Source organism: Acromyrmex echinatior, chromosome 16 (genome assembly GCF_024713525.1).
Source record: "Acromyrmex echinatior isolate Ae372 chromosome 16, ASM2471352v2, whole genome shotgun sequence".
NCBI classification, from domain to species: domain Eukaryota; kingdom Metazoa; phylum Arthropoda; class Insecta; order Hymenoptera; family Formicidae; genus Acromyrmex; species Acromyrmex echinatior.
In genome coordinates this window covers 702,208-721,208 of record NC_141867.1, presented here as the reverse complement: position 1 = coordinate 721,208, position 19,001 = coordinate 702,208, and the positions used below count along the sequence as shown (strand labels likewise).

Sequence of the window (19,001 nt, the reverse complement as noted above, 5' to 3'; positions counted from 1 at the left end):
TGTGCTATCAAATCACCCTTCCCTCCCCCTCGTTAAACGTTGCATTTATTTTGAACGATATTAGCACGTCCATGTTAAGTTAATCGTAATTACGTTTATTATGATTCGAGTCTTGTATGAAAGCGTATTAAAACAAGAAAGTATGTTCATGGGTGTTCATTCTTTTAATTGACTGTTCACTTAAAACTCTTGTTGTTATAATTTAATCCGTCTATTAATCCGCGCCGTCTTTAAAATCTTATATTAAAATGCTGCAAGGAAAAGAATATCTTATTAATATTTTTTTCACGTGCAAACTAATTTTGCACGTTTCTAACTTTCCGTGTAAATGGAAACGGGGGATATACATACAGTTATACACATACTGTCTGAAACAATGCCTATTTTCATTGAATTATTGAGAAAATAGAAAGGGTCTGTTATTAGGTTTCATTTATTTCATAATAATATGCATTGGCAATATTTTTTAAGAATTCGCGGTATGAGCGAATGGGATTTAGTAGATAATTTTTGCTAGCGAAATAGAACTGAATTTTTATTAATATTAACAATTTTGCTTCATGTGTGCAGATGTCGTAGTACATCATTCACAATGCAATACAAATAATATTTACAATGCCGATATATAAAGAGCACTCTTGAATTAATAATTTCTGTTGCAATTAAATTGTCATGGTCGTAAAGCATGTACATTCGACGTAAGATGTGACTGCAGTCTGTGTTTGTATTTGAATCTCCTGCCACAAAGAACGCAGCTGAATTTGGGCTCTTTGCCACATAATCGAAGATGGGTATACATTGAAGATTTGTGGGCGTAGATCTTGCCGCAAAGCCTGCATGGGAACGCTACGGTCATGGCTCGATCACCTGAAAGATAGATTATAAATAGTGCGTGTGTGCATTCTAAAGTGTTCTATGATTAATCTTCGCGTCGATTTCTTTCATACATTCCACGACGAAAAAATAATACATAAATTTGACAGTTAGAATTTGCGATCTAAAAGTCTTTCTAACATTTAATTATTTGATTAATCTAGAATCCACACAAATTGTATCGTAATTAATAGAAAAGTTAGTACACCTTATAATCTCATTGCTAACAAGTTTTGCGATTAATATAAAAATCTTACAATAAAAAAATATATTTTTTATATACAAAACAAATATAATACATGAAACTTATTTATGTAAAAATATTTTTATTTTCAATATTATTATAATAGAAAACGTATATTATAATTGTCATAGTAATTCCATAATAATCCATTATTGAAAAATAATTTTAATGTAGTAAATATTTCTATTCTCTATGTTTATACTTTACAATGACATTTCATTCTACTAATACTAATATATCACAAGAAAACATATTTTAAAATATTGTATTATGACAGAATAAAAAGTAAGTAACAATAAAAAAAAAATATCATTACAATATTTTATATATATTTAAAAATTTCTTTTTGTAATTAATTTTTTTACTTTGTAGAATTTCTGTCATAAATTTTGGAAAAAATTTGAAAATTCACAGAAATGATAAAATCCTTATATTTCTTGATTTTTCTTCAGTTAATTTATAATTTTCAAGATAAAAAAATTTATTGAAGATTTGATATAAACGATCTTGTTTAATAATAATCAATTTTGAACATCGTTTCGTTTTACATACACAAATTTGATTGGGATAATCATATTGTTACGTACGATTAACCCTTTGAGTATTGTGAGTATATAATATATACGCACTTAGAGTACTTTCTCATTTCAATTTCCTAATTTATCCGAAAAATAATTAATGTTTATAATAAAGAAAAAATATCAAAAACTTGAAGAAAACGCAAATATTTTAATAAAATTCCTGCACCCAGTTACAAATTGGTAAGCCATGCGAAATTTTAAGCTTGGTTGAGAAACAACTCCGCAGTGCACAGCATCATGCCGTTCTGTACTCAAAGAGTTAAAGACATTACTTAAAAACTTTACTTAAAAACTGTTACTGTCAATAAACTAAAAAAAACTTGGCAGAATTATTTTGTTTAAAATGGATTTATAAAAATATTATAAAATAAAGGATTTAAGAAATTCTTCTCCCTCTTTTTCTGTTCCTTTTTTGATTTGGTGTTTTAATTCATTATTGTAATAAAAAGGGATAAATAAATGAATACGGACTTGATTTCATTTCTTTATTAGGAAACTTTTATCATTATGTATCCAGGAACGATCACCATAAAATTTTTACAAATTCCAAATAATAAATTTATAAAAAATTATGAAAGAAATGGAAAAAGTGGGTCCTAGTAATTTCAATTAATAGAGTTCGACCGAAACAATTTTTTTTAATTTCAATCGAAACTTTTATGAGAATTTTAGAAAGACCGATGTTGCATGCGCATATATATCGAAGTTTGCATAAAAAAATTATTTTATGTCAAATTCAGCTGATCAAGATCAATATAAACTGTTGTAATATTCCAAGTTATATTACTTTTGATAAATTATTAATGGATTTGTTATAATTTTCTAAAATACATAATCGTTATAATTAAGAAAAGGCGATATTTTTAAGATTTGTGAAACGAAAATAATAAAAATGACATTTGATCACATTTCGAAGAATACACTCCTTTTAACGATATTTTAGAAGTAAAGGAATGAATATTATCTCAATGATAATAAAATTTCAAAAGATACGATAATTCTTTTGAGAGAATCCCGTTTGCCTACAAATCGTTTGCTCACATCATTTTTGCCAACAATTCATTTGTGCACTAAAGTTATTATTTATGAGCCTACAGCTCATTATTGTCTACATGCACTTTTGTGCACAAGTACAAATTTCAGAAACGAAGTTACATTTGCTTGTATATATTATTACCTATTGCTCGATTGCGTACATATATTAAGTGCAGTAAAAAGAAATCCATTATTTTTACTACACCTAATATTATTGTCCACAGTTTGATTGTCTACATATATTATTATCTACATGTACTTTTCTCTGCTTTAAAAACACGAATTTTTTGTTTTAAAAAACAAATTCTGTTTTAAAAGTATTTTCTTACTTAACTTAATCTTAATTTTATATTAGGTGTTGGAATTAATTCGTAGCGTTTTACAAGTGATGGGAAGTACTTTCATTAATGTATTTTTTAATGCTCATGTGAAATAAATAACATTCTTTCATTAAAAAACGCTACGAATTAATTCCAACACCTAATACTTGTGCGCAAAAATGTTTGTAGGCAATCGATCTGTAGACAATAATACATGTATACATGTAGACAAATCTGATTTCGTTTCTGAAATCTTTACTTGTACGTAAAAGTGCAATCAAGGCAATAATTTTTGTGCGCAAACGAACTGTCGACAAAAGTGACGTAGGCAAACGATGCTGTAGACAATCAATTTGTAGGTAAAAGAAGCCATTTCATTTTTTTTAGCATTTATGCCTAAACAAAAGATTTATCAGTTTCGACTGTGCGTCCGCACGCGCATCATCATATTTTTTTTTCAATTTCAATCGAAATCAAAATTTAATCAAAACTTCGACTTTTAGCTGAATTGACTATAATTGAAGCTAAAATCAAATTAGCGATTTTAAGATAGAATCTTAAGAAAATTTTAAGTACACAACGTTTTAAGATAGAAGACGATCGTTCCCAAATTAAATTTCCTTTAACAAACATCTACATATTCTTATATAAAAAAAGACTAACTATATGCATGTTATCTGTTTTTTTCTAAAAAATATAACAAAAGAAATCAATTAGCTTTAATTTATTATTACTGATTATATTTGTGAATTGAGTTGTGGTGTTTCATGAGGTGGTGCTTATGTTTAAACTTTCTGCCGCAGATATTGCAGGCAAATCGTGGCTCGATACCGCACTCCATTCGTTTATGCAGACTCAAAGATTCTCTCCATTTGTATATCTTGCCACACCTGTTGCATGGATAGGCTAAGCCCGACGAGTACCTTTGTGAGTCTGAAACATATATGCAACAATTGGCTTTCATTCATGTCGGACTAATGAATGATTTTAAAGTTGATAGCGTGCATGCTAGAAAACCTTATTCAAAAAATCAGTATTGACAAGGTTTTAGTTTTAATCCTTCAGTCACTCACGAGATATCAAGTTTGATTTTATATCGATATACCATATTGTACATGCTTTTTTATTCTTATAAAATATTAAAGTCTTGTACTAGATATGTATCGATATAATTCATAAATTTTCATATTATCGATATTATTCATCATGAGCATGAATTGGTCAGAAATACTATATTTATATATCAAAATTTTTCTTTGATTTTATATAAATAAGAAAAACATAAAAACTTATTAGTAATAAATATATATAAATTTTATTTATGTATAAACTTGTATGACAGTAGTTATAGATATTTACAAACATTAAGCAGTAATAAGTTATTTAACAGTCCAAAATTTTTATAAGAGTCTATTATTCTAATTTTTAATAAAATATAATATTTTAAATGGAAATAAAAATAAAATTTTTAATGTCAGTAATGATATACATGATGAATTGTGATTATTGCTACAATCTGCCGAATAATGATAATTAATAAATTGTCTAATTATTTATAATGCTAAATATGTATCTTTATATGTTTGTATCAATTCGTATTCGACGAATTGATACAAGTCAAATCAAATTCGTAATGTCTTAAAATGTATGAATATCTTAATTAATATCATTAAATTTTCTCGTGAACTTTTTTCATCTATCTTATACGACATACATCCATAACTTTCTTCTGATAAGTGATGAAAATAACATATTGTATATTATTATCTCTTGAACGCCTCAGCATAAGCAATAATTTTATTCTTTAAAATTCCTATAAATGTATAATTTAAGAATATCCTTGCTAAGTATTTTAAAGTAGCCCGTCAATTCTGTTTTTTTTTTAAATAATCTTTTTATGTCATATTTTTCTAATATATTACATAGAACAACATAATATCTCAAAAAATTTAAAAAGTTTTAGCCTTAAAGGGTTAATAAAATTGCAGTTTGAATATCGTAATAATTTAGTTTCAAGCAATGTCGAATATTCTCGGTATGTTGCTCGAGATTAATCTTCCACTTAAACTTTCGATCACAGTAAATTCATTCTTTTGTTAGATTCCGCATCCGCTTTTTTAATATGTAGTTCTAAATGCTTCCTCCATAAAACATTTTTTTCGCAGGCACGGCAAATTAGCAATATTGATTTTTCAAATCTAGAATTACCTAAAAAATTAATGGCATAGTCAATACAACGCAACAATGATTTCTTTAAAATAATTAAACTGTAAAGTAAATAAACTCTTCATGTGATTTGAAATAATTTTAGAATATACGTAATTAGAAAATACAAACACGGTATGTTGGAAAATATTAATAATTTTGTATGTTTGAACGAAGAGTTATTTACTCCGATGCAGTAAGTTTGATTAAAAATTTTTTTTCATAATTAACCATTAAAAATATTCTTAACTCGTCATCACTATTTCATCAAAATAATTAATTTTTGGAATATACTTGATATACTTAATTATACTTGATATACACTTCAATAATATAGAAACACAAATATAAAATAAAAAGAACTAATTTTTTCAATGATGTATAAACAAAATTTCACTTTTCACACACACATACACACACACATCCACAATTTTATAGAACACGAAAGTCTTTACTCTGGCGATATTAAATTCGTATACATTTTTAGGATAAACACAATAATTGAAAAATAACAGAATACAATGGTTTAACAAACTGACACACAAATGAAGAAGAAAAGAATGAGAATATGAGACAGTGCCCTCTTTTTGCTATTTTATTTTCTGCATTTGGTTTATTCATTCAGTTCGGAATGTATATTTTATTGATAACTATATCGAAACTTCGGTTGGCACATCAAACACGAATAATGTGACGAAATTAACGTTCAAATTAGCATTCAAAGAAATTTTTTCTTTTTACAGATAATATATTCGAAGTGCCATATAACATACTTTCAGATCCACGAGTCTGAATCTTTTATCGCATACTGTTGTTCCTTACCGCATTCCTCGCGTTTATGCGCCACCAGAGAATGTTTCCATATGTACCGTTTACCACATGCATCACAGATATATCGTCGTCTGCTATACGATAATTATTACGCCTTTACCTAAAAAAGAATACGCCATTAGAATGTATTCTAATTACTAGCCTTGTAAGATTTGTGTTCTTTTTCTCAGTCCAAGTTCATTAGAAAGCTTCTTTATTTCTTTGACAAAATAAAATTATTCGATTAAGTTTGTCATCTGTCATCGTTAATCAATTGGGTTTTTCTAAAGGCAAATTTGAAATCAGAATATATTTTCGCAGTCTTTATTCTTCTAGCAAAAGAGTTTATAAACAACGTGTATTTCACTTCTGCACTATCTACATTCTCTGCCACCATATTATCGACCTTAATATTATATTCACACTGAAAACAAAAATAACAGATGTTGTTTATAAGATGCAAAGGAAAACTTCATATTCTATACAATCTTCCTAGAACATAAAATATTTATTATTTCAATACATGCATTACTTTTAAAATAAATGCAAATGATTATTAAGGGCACATGCTGGCGCCTGGCGTAATCAAATTCTTATAACTGATTAAATGCGACTTACACACGTATGATTTATAAAACATCGACACATCGTAAACATTACGTAATACTATATTAATATCGCACGCACATAAATACAAATTATACAAAAAAAAAAGAATCTTTTAAATACACTTTCAAACTTAATTCTAACGATTTACCATTACTCACTTATTTATTTTATATCTGGATCTGCTTTTATTTCACGCATGTGACCTGCACAACTTTTCCACGAGTAAATGTTTCGATAAATTGAGAGCTTAATCATCATATTGAGGTATAAAAATCAGTAAGAAAATCTGTAATTTCGTTATTTCTTTCCTGTTTTTAGTACAAAATAGACTGGAGTTATAAAGCATGTACATTTTAATCGTGGAAAAAGAATTTTAAATCTATGAAATTTATAACACTAAGTATATTTTATGTAACAAAAATAATATTTTTGTAAAACAGACGACGCCAGCATCATCTTAAGTTGAGTTGAATCCAAGCAAACAAAATACTCAATTATTCGTGTACGTTTATTTGATTTGGGAATTCAGTTTGAAGAAAAACAAATTATATACTTTCCTTGTATAGTAACGCAATATACACTATGCAATTTATATTTCTTAAACAAAATATAAAAAAAGAAAAATATATTGTGCAATTAATTTATCTAGTTGTGATTCAAGATGATGGCAGAAAATCCTTATATCTCGTAACGTCGAATCCAATCAGTTCCAGACTTGTTTAACGTCATAAAAAAGTGACTTTTTTTTTATTTATTCTGCAGTTTAGCGTCTATTTGAGAGTAAATTTTCAGAAGACTAAGGAGAAAGAGAGAAAGAGAGAGAGAGAGAGAGAGAGAGAATAATAAAATAAATAGATACTTTTCCACACAGCATTTTTCAGTTACATAAGCAAACATTAGGCGTGAGAAAATCTCATTTAGACATCTTATGCGAGAGCATCGTTCAAGTCGTCCTAAGGCTGCTATTGGATGAAAAAAATAATACAACGTCATTTTTATCTTACTTTATTATTGCATTATGTATTCAGGTTCCAGTTGTGAACGTGAATCAAGTGTAGTTTGAGCTGACGGCTACGCCGGAGCGTTGCATTGCACACTGGACATGGGTAGTGCTGCTTCTTACCGCAGTCCTCGCGTTTGTGCCTCGTCAGAGACGGTTTCCATGTGTACTCCTTACCGCATGCATCGCAGGTGTATTTGCCGCGGTACCGTCTATGATAATTTTGAATATAGGATCCATCGTTACCTGAAAAGAAAGCACGATGTTAGCGTGTGCTCTTAGCTGTTGCAATTTCACAGTCAGATCTATATTCTTTCTTAAGTCTTCATCGTGCCGTGGCAATTTATTAACGCGCTCTCTTTTATTTTCTCAAAAGAGAATAATAGTTCCTTAGGTTTGTCATCTGGTTTAGATTTTACCAGTATAATTCACGTAAATTGAGTTTCTTCAAAGATTTTTCTAAGCACAACTTTAAAATCGAAATGTACAGATTCGCAATTTTGAGTCTTTCGATGGAAATTTAAGAATTTCAGAAGGAATGTAGGAAATTAGTACAATCGACGATCTTCACATATTTTTGTTTTTTATTACCTATTTTCTACTTTTGCAATATGTTCCTCATATTCATATAGGAGAAGAAGATAATGGAAATGTCGTATTTTATGCATATATACAATTTTTATTTCAATAATCAGTCACTTTTTTCTTTTCAATTATTTTATATAAATCGTACGAAGAAAGTAGGGCCTGCTAAAGAAATGATTAACTAACCATGATTAAACAATAATTAAATTACACATAAATATTTTACAACGAAATGTGATGATAATTATCTTATGAATGAATATGAATGAACATTTATTATCCAAATAATTACCAAAAATTGTTGTTCTCTTTATAAACATTGGCGTTATTATCAAAAATATAGTAATACAAATGCAATTTTATATTAAGTAATAATGAAATGTTATGAAAATGCATATTATAAAAAGATCATTCATATTTGAAATTAAATTATCTTCAATAATATTTCATTCTCTAAATAAAAATATAATATTATATAGAATATGTATAATGTAAATAATATATACATATTAACATAAAATCTATTATATTAAACATTATTTTTATCAAAAATATTACTCTAATATTATAGATGAAAAACTTTTATGTAAGTATATTTATTTTCATTTATATTACCTAGATTTGATTTCATTCAATAATATTGAATGAAATCAAATTCAGATAATATAAATTCAAATAATATAAAATTCAGATAATGATATGTGAAATTACTTTTATTACTTTGCCTTATAAATTTCATCTGTTAGAAAAAAATTGCTTGAAAAATTGTATGTTAAATTTCCTAAAATATTAAATTTGTATCTATAAAATATTATATATTACATATAAAAATTAATATTTAGATATTAAAAATAAAAATATTGAAATATTAACGTTATAACATTATATTATATTAACATTATAAACAAAAAATTAAATTAATGAAAAACAAAAATATGCGTGATAAAGTTTTATTAAGTCTGTTTTCTATGTTATAGCTGAACTAGTATACACTTTTGGAACTTAAAGTAAAATAGATACATGTTTGGTATTTAATGAAAGCGAGAAAGGAAATTCTAGTGTAGTCTAGTACAGGAATAAAAAACAGATCTATTAATTAAGTATATGATTATGATAATATTATGTAGATTTTCTTGATTATTGTTGATCGTTCCAAATGTTCTTGCCATTCGGAATGACTATACGATGAACGTTGATCATGTGCTTTTTCAGCACCCACTTATGTCTAATTTTTGCACCACATATATAACAACTGTACTGCGGATCTTTTCCGCATTCTTCTCGTTCATGTCTGACCAATGACTGCATCCATTTGTATTCTTTTCCACATTTCGAACAAAAGTGTCTGCCCAGTCTCTTGTAGTAGTCCGTCATGTTGTACTGCGTTGAGTCTGGAAAAAACAATAAGCGACACGTTAATGCGTTTGTGAACCTGTTGACGCAGATTCGTCTATGTGGAATAAATAAAATACGTATCTTCTCGTTTTTTAGATAATGTATCAATTGATTTATCTCGCTAATCTGATTTATTTGCGATACAAATATTAAATCGTTAGACATCGATATTTAAGTGTATCTGTCGTTTTTTTTTTCTAAGGCTGGATTGTTCTATCTTTCAGTAAACTTCAACTCACTGTCTTATTCTCTTACTCTCTTATGTTTTACTATTTTACTTTTTGTTTATCCAATAATTAAAAATTACCACATTGTTTATCTAAAGATGGAACAACCGAACCTTAGTGTGTCACAGATAGTATAATTAAATATTATCACATTTTAATTCGTTTTCCCCACATAATTATTGTTGTTATTTCTCGTTAAACCATTAAAATATTCATATACGTTGTCGTTCTTTTATATAAAAATTAATTTTATTTAAAAACTTTATTTATTTAAAAAGATAATTTAAGAATGTTTTTATTTTTTCATAAATATATGACAAAAAATACAATAAACAAGACTCAAATTGGTAAAATTGTTTCTGTTAAATTACGGAAACAGCAATGTTATTTAAAAAAATGCAGATCAGAAAATGTATCAATGCTATATTCTTTTTACTATAATGCTAAAGATATTTAAATTCTACTATTTAGAAAATGTTCCATTATTTTACACGATTGTATGTGTCGTCTTATATAATAATTGTCGCATTGTCTTTTTAAAAGCTGTAAAATGATTATCATAAGATAAACGTTTACAACTTACTTATCGTTATTAAAATTTATTTTATAATATTACTTATATCATAGACTTGTTAGGGTCTATGTTACAATAACTTTTGTACCGTTTGCACAGATTGTTACAGTCTATTATAATATTGCTTGTCCACTTTTCTCAATATAGAGCACACTTAATCTGCACATTCCACATTCATTTCATTATTTTTTAATTATATCGCACCCATCTACGTTTCAATCTTATCTGTTAAATACTTTCCCGTGTAAAATTTGTGAATTCTTTTCATGTCTTATATTTCATTTTTACATTGTAATCAGCGACACAGAATACTTACGCGAATAATAACTTTCTTTAATTGTAAGTAAACTTTCTTATCATACTATACGTATGTGGACATTTACTTCTGAGACATTTTACAGAAAATATTAAATTATACACAGGTACGAAAAAGCGTGGCTGATAGACAATTACACATTTAATTCCATACGCCATTGTACGTATACTGACGATAAAGAGCTATACTTTTTTATTCATTGCTTCGCGATCTTTTATTTAAATATATTAGCAGTTATGACTTATATTTATAAAAATTATTGCATACTAATGTAAATTATAGTTTTCCAAAGCTTTGTTGCTGATATTTTAAACTAAAAAACTTTCGCACAGCTTATATCTATACAGTTTTAATTTTCCAATAAAAATTCTGTTACTTTCTTATCTGATATATATTAGATTGTCCAGTTCTATTTTCTTTTAAATAAATATATGTCACAGTCAAAATGTTAATTTTATAGTAAATGTATATACAGGATGTCTCATAAAGATCGGAACAAGCTTAATGGGAGATTCTTGAAATCATTTTGAGATGAAAATTCTAATATCAAAATGTCGAGGGAAAACGTTCTTTTTAATATAATAAATATCAATAATTAGAAATATCAGTAACTGTATCTTTGCATTCATAATCTTTATCGATATTTACAAGAGACAATAATTAGTTTTATTTTTTAGCATTTTGCGTTGTACTATACATAATGTGCAAATTTTAGACGGTATTATAATTCGTTAACTTTAAATGCTTATAATTCAAAGAACTTTATAGCTCGACATTTTGGTATTAGAATTTCTTAAAATAATCGTTTTAAAATAATTTTAAGAATCTCCCCTTAAGTGTTGTTTCGGTCTTTACGGGACATCCTGTATGTATATATATGTATATACATACATACATACATACATACATACATACATACATATATATATATATATATATATATATATATATATATACCGGTGGTTCAAAATAAAGCGTTACAAATTTTTATCTCGGAATTATTGAGAAAAATTATTCAGACAAAAGTTGTAGAGTTTAAAAAGATCTATTTAATGATCTTATCAGTTTGACCTTTAGCGTCACCAAAAGATCAAAGTCGATTTTTTAAAATGGAATATTTTACTTTTGATTCCAGAATTTAACAACTGTTATCAAGAACTTTCTAAAATGCTTCAAGAAAATATTTTTTCATTAAGCATTTTTTGAGTTATGATGCTAGACAGTTACAATACTTTAAATTCTGGAAACAAAAATAGAGTGTTCCATTAAAAAAAATCAATGTGACCTTGATCTGATTTTGAACTTTTGTCTGAATAATTTTTCTCAATAATGCCGTGTTTTCGAGATGAAAATTTGTAACGCTTTATTTTGAACACTCGATATATGTATAGACAGCCATAAAAAATATTTTTATAAAGTCTGTAGTTAGAATAAGTTTTTATAAGATTGAATACTGTTAAGAAAAGTATATACTTAATAAGATAAAATTATTATGAAAAAGATTATCAAGATATGAACTAATATTACTAACTTCGTTGAACTATGATAAATTTTAAAAGAGATGCTACCACATTTTTTATACACACAGTAAAAATGATACGAATAATTTATTTTATCAAAATATACATTTTCTACATAATATATTTAAAATCATTTTTTATATAAACAGATCATCATTATTCATATTATAATATAACAGTATTTTCTTCAAAGATAGCATGTTTAATAATTTTTAATGAATTAAATTATATGCTGTCTTGATTTTCATTTCGTCTATTTCAATATTGAAATAAATATCGTACGATGAAAAATGATCGATTAGAAATATTTTTTCGGAACGCGAAAAACGCAGTACGGAAAATCTGGAAAATATATACGATATATGAGATAATCTTTGTCTAATACAGAAACCAATCGTTTTTTTACATATGATTTAATTAATAATTCGCATTCTCTCTCTCTCTCTCTCTCTCTCTCTCTCCCCCTGATATTCAAATAATATCAACAATACGACATAATGGGCGGTTTATATCGTTTAGGTTGTAATAATCGCATTTTTCGAGATATAGGCTTGGTTATTTTCAACAACGGATTCGTGTAGAAGAATACAAATTTTCCTATTTATGAATATGGTTCTCGTGGCGTAGCAAATAATCCTTGCGCCGAAATTTCCTGCCGCAAATCGTGCAAATGTGCTTCGGTAATACACCGCATCCTTCGCGTAGATGCCTTGTCAAGGAGTCCGTCCACGTATAACGCTTACCGCACTTGTAACATGTGAATGGCCGGTCATAGTTAACGCGGCAATGTTCTCTCTTGAATTCTGAAACAAGTCGTAAAAAGGTCGACAATGAGATCAATTTCAATGTCCTTTTTAGCTTTTGCACTTTACTCACATCGCAATAGATAATACCAATTTACTTGAGTCGATTTGAATAAAACAAATAATTAGCGACAGCCAATTAATAAAAAAAAACATCAAATCTTAGCTTTATTGTATTCTTTTTGTTCTATAGACAACACAGACACAGATGCGCACTACGCCCGTGCGTTATTTATTTTTTGATATTATATACTTATATTATATAATTATATAAAGAACAAGTGTACAAATGTACACAAGTATATACAAATATATCACGATTTTTATCATTTTGTGAACTGTCAAAATATGATCCCTGTACTGACAATGTGTACTTTCGCAGTACGAAGTAATCAAAGCAATTAGAAGACCAATCAGCATCAAAAGCGGCAACAATAAATTCGATATATGTATGAGACTTTTAAAATAGGATATATATATATATATATATAATTTATTTCAAACAGTGTATGTGCGTATGTGTATGTGTGTGCATGTGTGTGCACGCGCGCGCGCACGCATTCGTATGTACATATACATATATGTATCATTTATAGATATCCATGTAAAATTTTTTTTATTGTCTGTAATTAGGATAAGTAAGACTGAAAGCTATTTAAAAAAAGTGTATATTTAATAAGATAAAAATATTGTAAAAAATTATTTTTGAGATATGAATTAATATTATTATTAACTTCGTTGAATTACGATAAATTCTAAAATGGACGGTGCCATATTTTCTTACATTAGGTAAAAGTGATTAATACAATTAAGTCATATTCTATTTTATCAAAATTTATGTATTAAAATTCATGTATTTTCTACATAATATTTATAATCACCCTATTTAAGCAGATTATTATTCAGAATAGTATTTTTTGCAAAAAAATAAGCATAATAATTTTCGATGAATTAAACAATAATTTAATATTAATTTTTCATTTTAACGACTATTTTATACATATACACATATTAAAAAATAAATGTCATCCGATGAAAAACACAATCACTTAGAAATATTCTTTCGAAACACAAATAACGCGATATGTAAATTTTAAAAGTATGTATGATATAAAATAATCATTTTTTATCATAAAAATTTTTTACGAATCGTTTTCTTATATCTGAATTTATTAATAATTAATATTTGTAGACACGAATACACAATTTAAAAAATTGTGCATTTGTGTTGGAAACGGTCCACTCACGTTCTTGTTAACAGTTTGGGTTTCAATTTTTTAACATATTTGAATATTAATTCAACATAATGTGATTATACTATTTAAAAATTATTTTATGTTAAATTGATATTTACATTTCTTAAATTTTCAAAATGACACAATTTATGAGTAAGTGAACAAATAATGTAAAAATAAAGTGTTTTAAAACGTAAATTCTAAAATAAATAAATAAAATGTGAATTAATTTAATATATCATAAATGTTAACTTTACTGAAAAATATGTTTCCACGGTTTAAACTGCATCAATATTATCTTTTCTTTCGGTATATTTATTCTTTTACATAATATTTATGTAACTTTCTAATATATTCATCTTGCGTTAAATTAAATTAACCCGAAATTTGAATGGACCGTCTGGGATTTATGTTAAATTCGACACAATTTCCTAACATTACAGTTAAACAATATCAATGATGAGCAATTTACATCGTTCAGATCGCAATAATCACATTCTTTGAGATATAAGCTCAATTATTTTCGATGACGGATTTCATTTCTAAAGAAACGAATTTTTCTAATATTTACACTTGGAAAAAATGTCTTAAATTTAACATAAATCGCATGCCCCAAACGGTCTACTTAAATTTTTGAGTTAATTTAACAAGTTAAATATGTTAGAAAGTTATACAAATATAATATCAACATAGTTTGTAAACAAATTGTAGAAACATATTTTTTTTAATTTAACTCAAAAATTCAAGTGGATCGTTTGGGACATGTGATTTATATTGAAATTAACACATTTTTCCTCTATATTAAATTAACCATATTTTATTCTTCATCTTAGAATTTACGTTTTAAAATACAATACTTTATTTTTACATTATTTGTTCACTTACTCATAAATTGTTATTTTGGCACAAAAAATGTCGAATATCAATTAACACAAAATTTAACACAAAATTTTTAAATAACATAATCACATTATGTTAAATTAACACTAGAATATGTTGAAAAATTCACTACAAACTGTTGACAAGAACGTGAGTGGACCATTTCCAAGACAAATATAAAATTTTTTTTGCTGCGTATCAGGGTTGGTAAAAAAATATATTTTAAATGTGTTTTAAATAATTTAAAACATGCTTAATTGATGTTTTTAATATGTTTTATATATATATTTTTTTATAGTACTGTTTAAAGCATATTTGAAGCTTTAAAAACATATTTAAGAAGAAACATAATATGTTTTATTCTTTAAAAAAAATCAGTCTTTATTAATCCTACTGCATATGAAAGTTTCTCTGGCGTAGTCCATAACATCTGCGCCGAATTTTCGTTCGCAACACATCGCATTCTTCACATAAATAACTTGATAAGGAGTTTATCCACTGGTACTGTTTGCCGCACTTGTAACAAATGTATGAGTAATCCTTTCTGGCACGATTTCTTTCCTTTTTGGGTTCTGAAACAGTTCGTAAAAAGGTCTAGTAAGATAAATTTCGTCGACGATCTCTTCTTACTTTTGCACTTTACTTATACCACAATGGGTAAATATCAATTTACTCAAATCGATCATTTTGAATAGAATAGATAATTGGCAAAAGCGAATTAACAGAAAAACATCAAATCTTATTTTTTGTCGTATTCTCTCTCTCTTCTTTTTTAAATACATAATATAATGAAACACAAACGCACTACGTGCGAGCTTCTTATCTTTTGGTATACAATGTCTGCCAAAAGTTTCGGACCAGCTGAATATCCCAGAAAGTATGCATTTTTGAGAAAAATGTTTTAGACAAAAATTGTAGGATTTAAAAAGATTTAAATCCTTAGAAATCTTATCTTTAAATCTTATCAGTTTTATCATGTTAGATAGCATGCCAATGTTAGGTCAAGCTCACATCGACACTCTATTTTTGATTCCAGAATCTAATTGCCGATATCAAAAGATTTTCAAAATGCTATAATAAAAAATGCTATAATAAAAAAATAAAATTAATTTTCATTAAGTACTTTTCAGCCGGATTATAAGACTTGAAAGTTACAATATCGCCACTATTAGTACTACCTAAGGTGTCCGAAGACTAAAACCTCTTGAATGTTGTCCAGGATCATATCCTGGATAATATTTGTTAAGATCAAGATCATTGTTTATCTTATTTTTCATTTTTACATAAAAATAAATTTTCAGTGCAAAAATGAAAAGTTCGCCGCACCAATGTTATGTAACATATTACCAAATTTGCTGACGTTTTTTCGCGAAATTATTTGCGATTATTAAAAAACGAAGAGATAAAAATTATTGGGAGACATTATTCCCCAAATCAAATTATTGGAGAGGAGAAGGGGAGGGGTGCAAAAACTGCTATGCTTCCCCAAAGTCAGTGCCTATGCTTATATAAAAAAACAAATGTACAAATACACAAGTATACAGATAAATCACGAAATCATGATTTTTAATCATGATTTCATGACAGCTTGTGAACTGTCAAAGTTCAATTTCTGTACTAACAATATATACTTTCGCAGTACGAAGTGAACAGTGAAATAAGAAGACATCGCGAAAAAGTGGCAACAATAAATTCGATATACATACATATGTCGTATGAAATTTTTTTATAATAGGATATAGGACATTCATTATTTATTTAAAAGAATATGTGAGTGAGTATTACATATATATATATATATATATTTATATATCGTCTGTACATATAGACAACTATTAAAAAAATTTCTATCGTTTCTAATTAGAATAAGCTTTCATAAGATTTAACGCTGTCAAAAAAAATGTATATTTAATAAGATAAAATTATTGTGAAAAAGATTTTCAAGATGCAAACTAATATTATTTAGTTTAACTATGATAAATTCTAAACTATAGAGACGCTACTGCATTTTTTTACATACAAGGATCAATAAAAGTAATTAACACAATAAATTTATTTTACCAAAATTTGTATTTTCTACATAATATTTATAATCATCTTTTTTAAACAGATTATTATATTTTCAGAATAGTATATTTTGCATAGAATTAGTACGTATAATTATTTTTGATAAATTAAATTATAATGTATCAATTTTTCATTTTGATGACTATTTTATATATTGAAATAAATATATATCTGATGAAAGATGACTTATGGTTAGAAATATTCTTTCGAAACGCGAATACGTAAATTTTGAAAACAAGTACAATAGGAAATAATCTTCTTTTATCGCAAAAATTTTTTACGGATCGTTTTTCTTACATCCATCTCATCTTACTAATAATTTGTATTTGTATACAATATCAATGATGAGCGATTTATATCGTTCAGACAATAATGCAATAATCGCATTCTTCGGGATACATGTTTGATTATTTTTAATGACGGATTCCGTTCAAAATTTTTCTATTTATGAACGTTTCTCTGGTGGCGTACCAGATAATACTTGCGCCGAAATTTTGTACAACAAATCGAGCAACTGTATTTTGGCAACACGCCGCATACTTCACGTAGATGTCTCGATAAAGAATCCGGCCATTGATAACGTTTGCCGCATTTGTAACATGTAAATGGTTGATCCTTGCTAACACGGCTTTTCCTCTTTTTGGGTCCTGAAACAGATCGTAAAAAGGTCTAATGAGATAAATTTCATTGACGATTCCTTTTAATTTTTGCATTTGATTCACATCGCAATAGATAATGGGAGTTTACTGAATCGTCGTCATTTTGAATGAGATGACTCTTTTTGCCTACAAATCGATTGCCTACAGTATTGTTTGCCTATATCACTTTTGCTGACAGTTCGTTTGCACACAAAAATTATTGCCTACAACTCGATTGCCTACATGTACTATTCTCTGCTTTAAAAAAGACAAATTCTCTGTTTTAAAAATACAAATTATTTTCTTACTTAACTTAATCTTAATTTTATATTTGTGCGCAAACATGCTTGTAGGCAATCGAACTGTAGGCAATAATACATGTAAACAATTGAGGTATAGGTAATAATTTTTTTGCGCAAACGAACTGTCGGCAAAAATGATGTAGGCAAACGATACTGTAGGCAATCGATTTGTAAGTAAACGGGATTCTCTAAAAATAGTAAATATGAAAAAAAACGTTGATTTTTGCTCATATTACTCGATTTATCTAAAAAAAACCTGACGTGATGGACATCTTTTCCTGGCGGATTTGGATTCAACAATTTCGAATTTATTAAAAAATACTAATCCTGCTCGTCGCAGATTTTCTTGCTGGACTGGGTAATTTAAAACTGGTTCGACTGTTTTTTCGACGTTAGAACGACATTAGAACAAATCCTTGATCTGAAATAATAAAAGGTTCGAAATAACAAAAAAATGAAAACAACTCTAGTTTAAATAATTTAATTTAAAAAATTAAGAAATTTAATTAACAAAAATAAATTTTATATATTATACATTTATATGTTATATATTTTTTAATAAATATTAAAGAAGGCTTTTAATGATACTTTTTTGACAAATGTATTTTTTTTAAATTACATCATTATTTTTTAAAAAATCAAAATTTTAACCAATTCGTTTCAAAATTGCATTTTGTGTAAATGTAAGCTTTAGTGTTTCAACTTTAAATTGAGTTTTCTCACAGTTAAAAAAGAATTTCCCGTAATGCCAAAATAAAGGACAGTAAAGGATAATATTGGAAA

At 27.0% G+C, this 19,001-nt stretch overlaps 1 protein-coding gene and 1 long non-coding RNA gene across 2 annotated transcripts; both read right to left on the bottom strand.

Annotated features, from left to right (window-relative positions):
- Positions 1-507: 507 nt before the first annotated feature.
- LOC147907015 (longitudinals lacking protein-like) lies at positions 508-9,636 on the bottom strand. The gene is made up of 6 exons (XM_087414751.1): positions 9,429-9,636; positions 7,801-7,923; positions 7,537-7,639; positions 6,081-6,189; positions 3,788-3,986; positions 508-867 (listed from the first exon to the last, which is right to left on the bottom strand). Exons 1-4 carry the CDS (start codon positions 9,634-9,636, stop codon positions 6,186-6,188), a joined length of 438 nt encoding a protein of 145 aa, XP_087270877.1. The 3' UTR covers positions 508-867; positions 3,788-3,986; positions 6,081-6,185.
- A 133-nt stretch (positions 9,637-9,769) lies between these two features.
- LOC147907014 (uncharacterized) lies at positions 9,770-15,783 on the bottom strand. Its single transcript, XR_015547692.1, has 2 exons — positions 15,606-15,783; positions 9,770-13,097 (listed from the first exon to the last, which is right to left on the bottom strand). It is a non-coding gene; the product is annotated as an uncharacterized LOC147907014 (long non-coding RNA).
- Between the last annotated feature and the right edge of the window lie 3,218 nt (positions 15,784-19,001).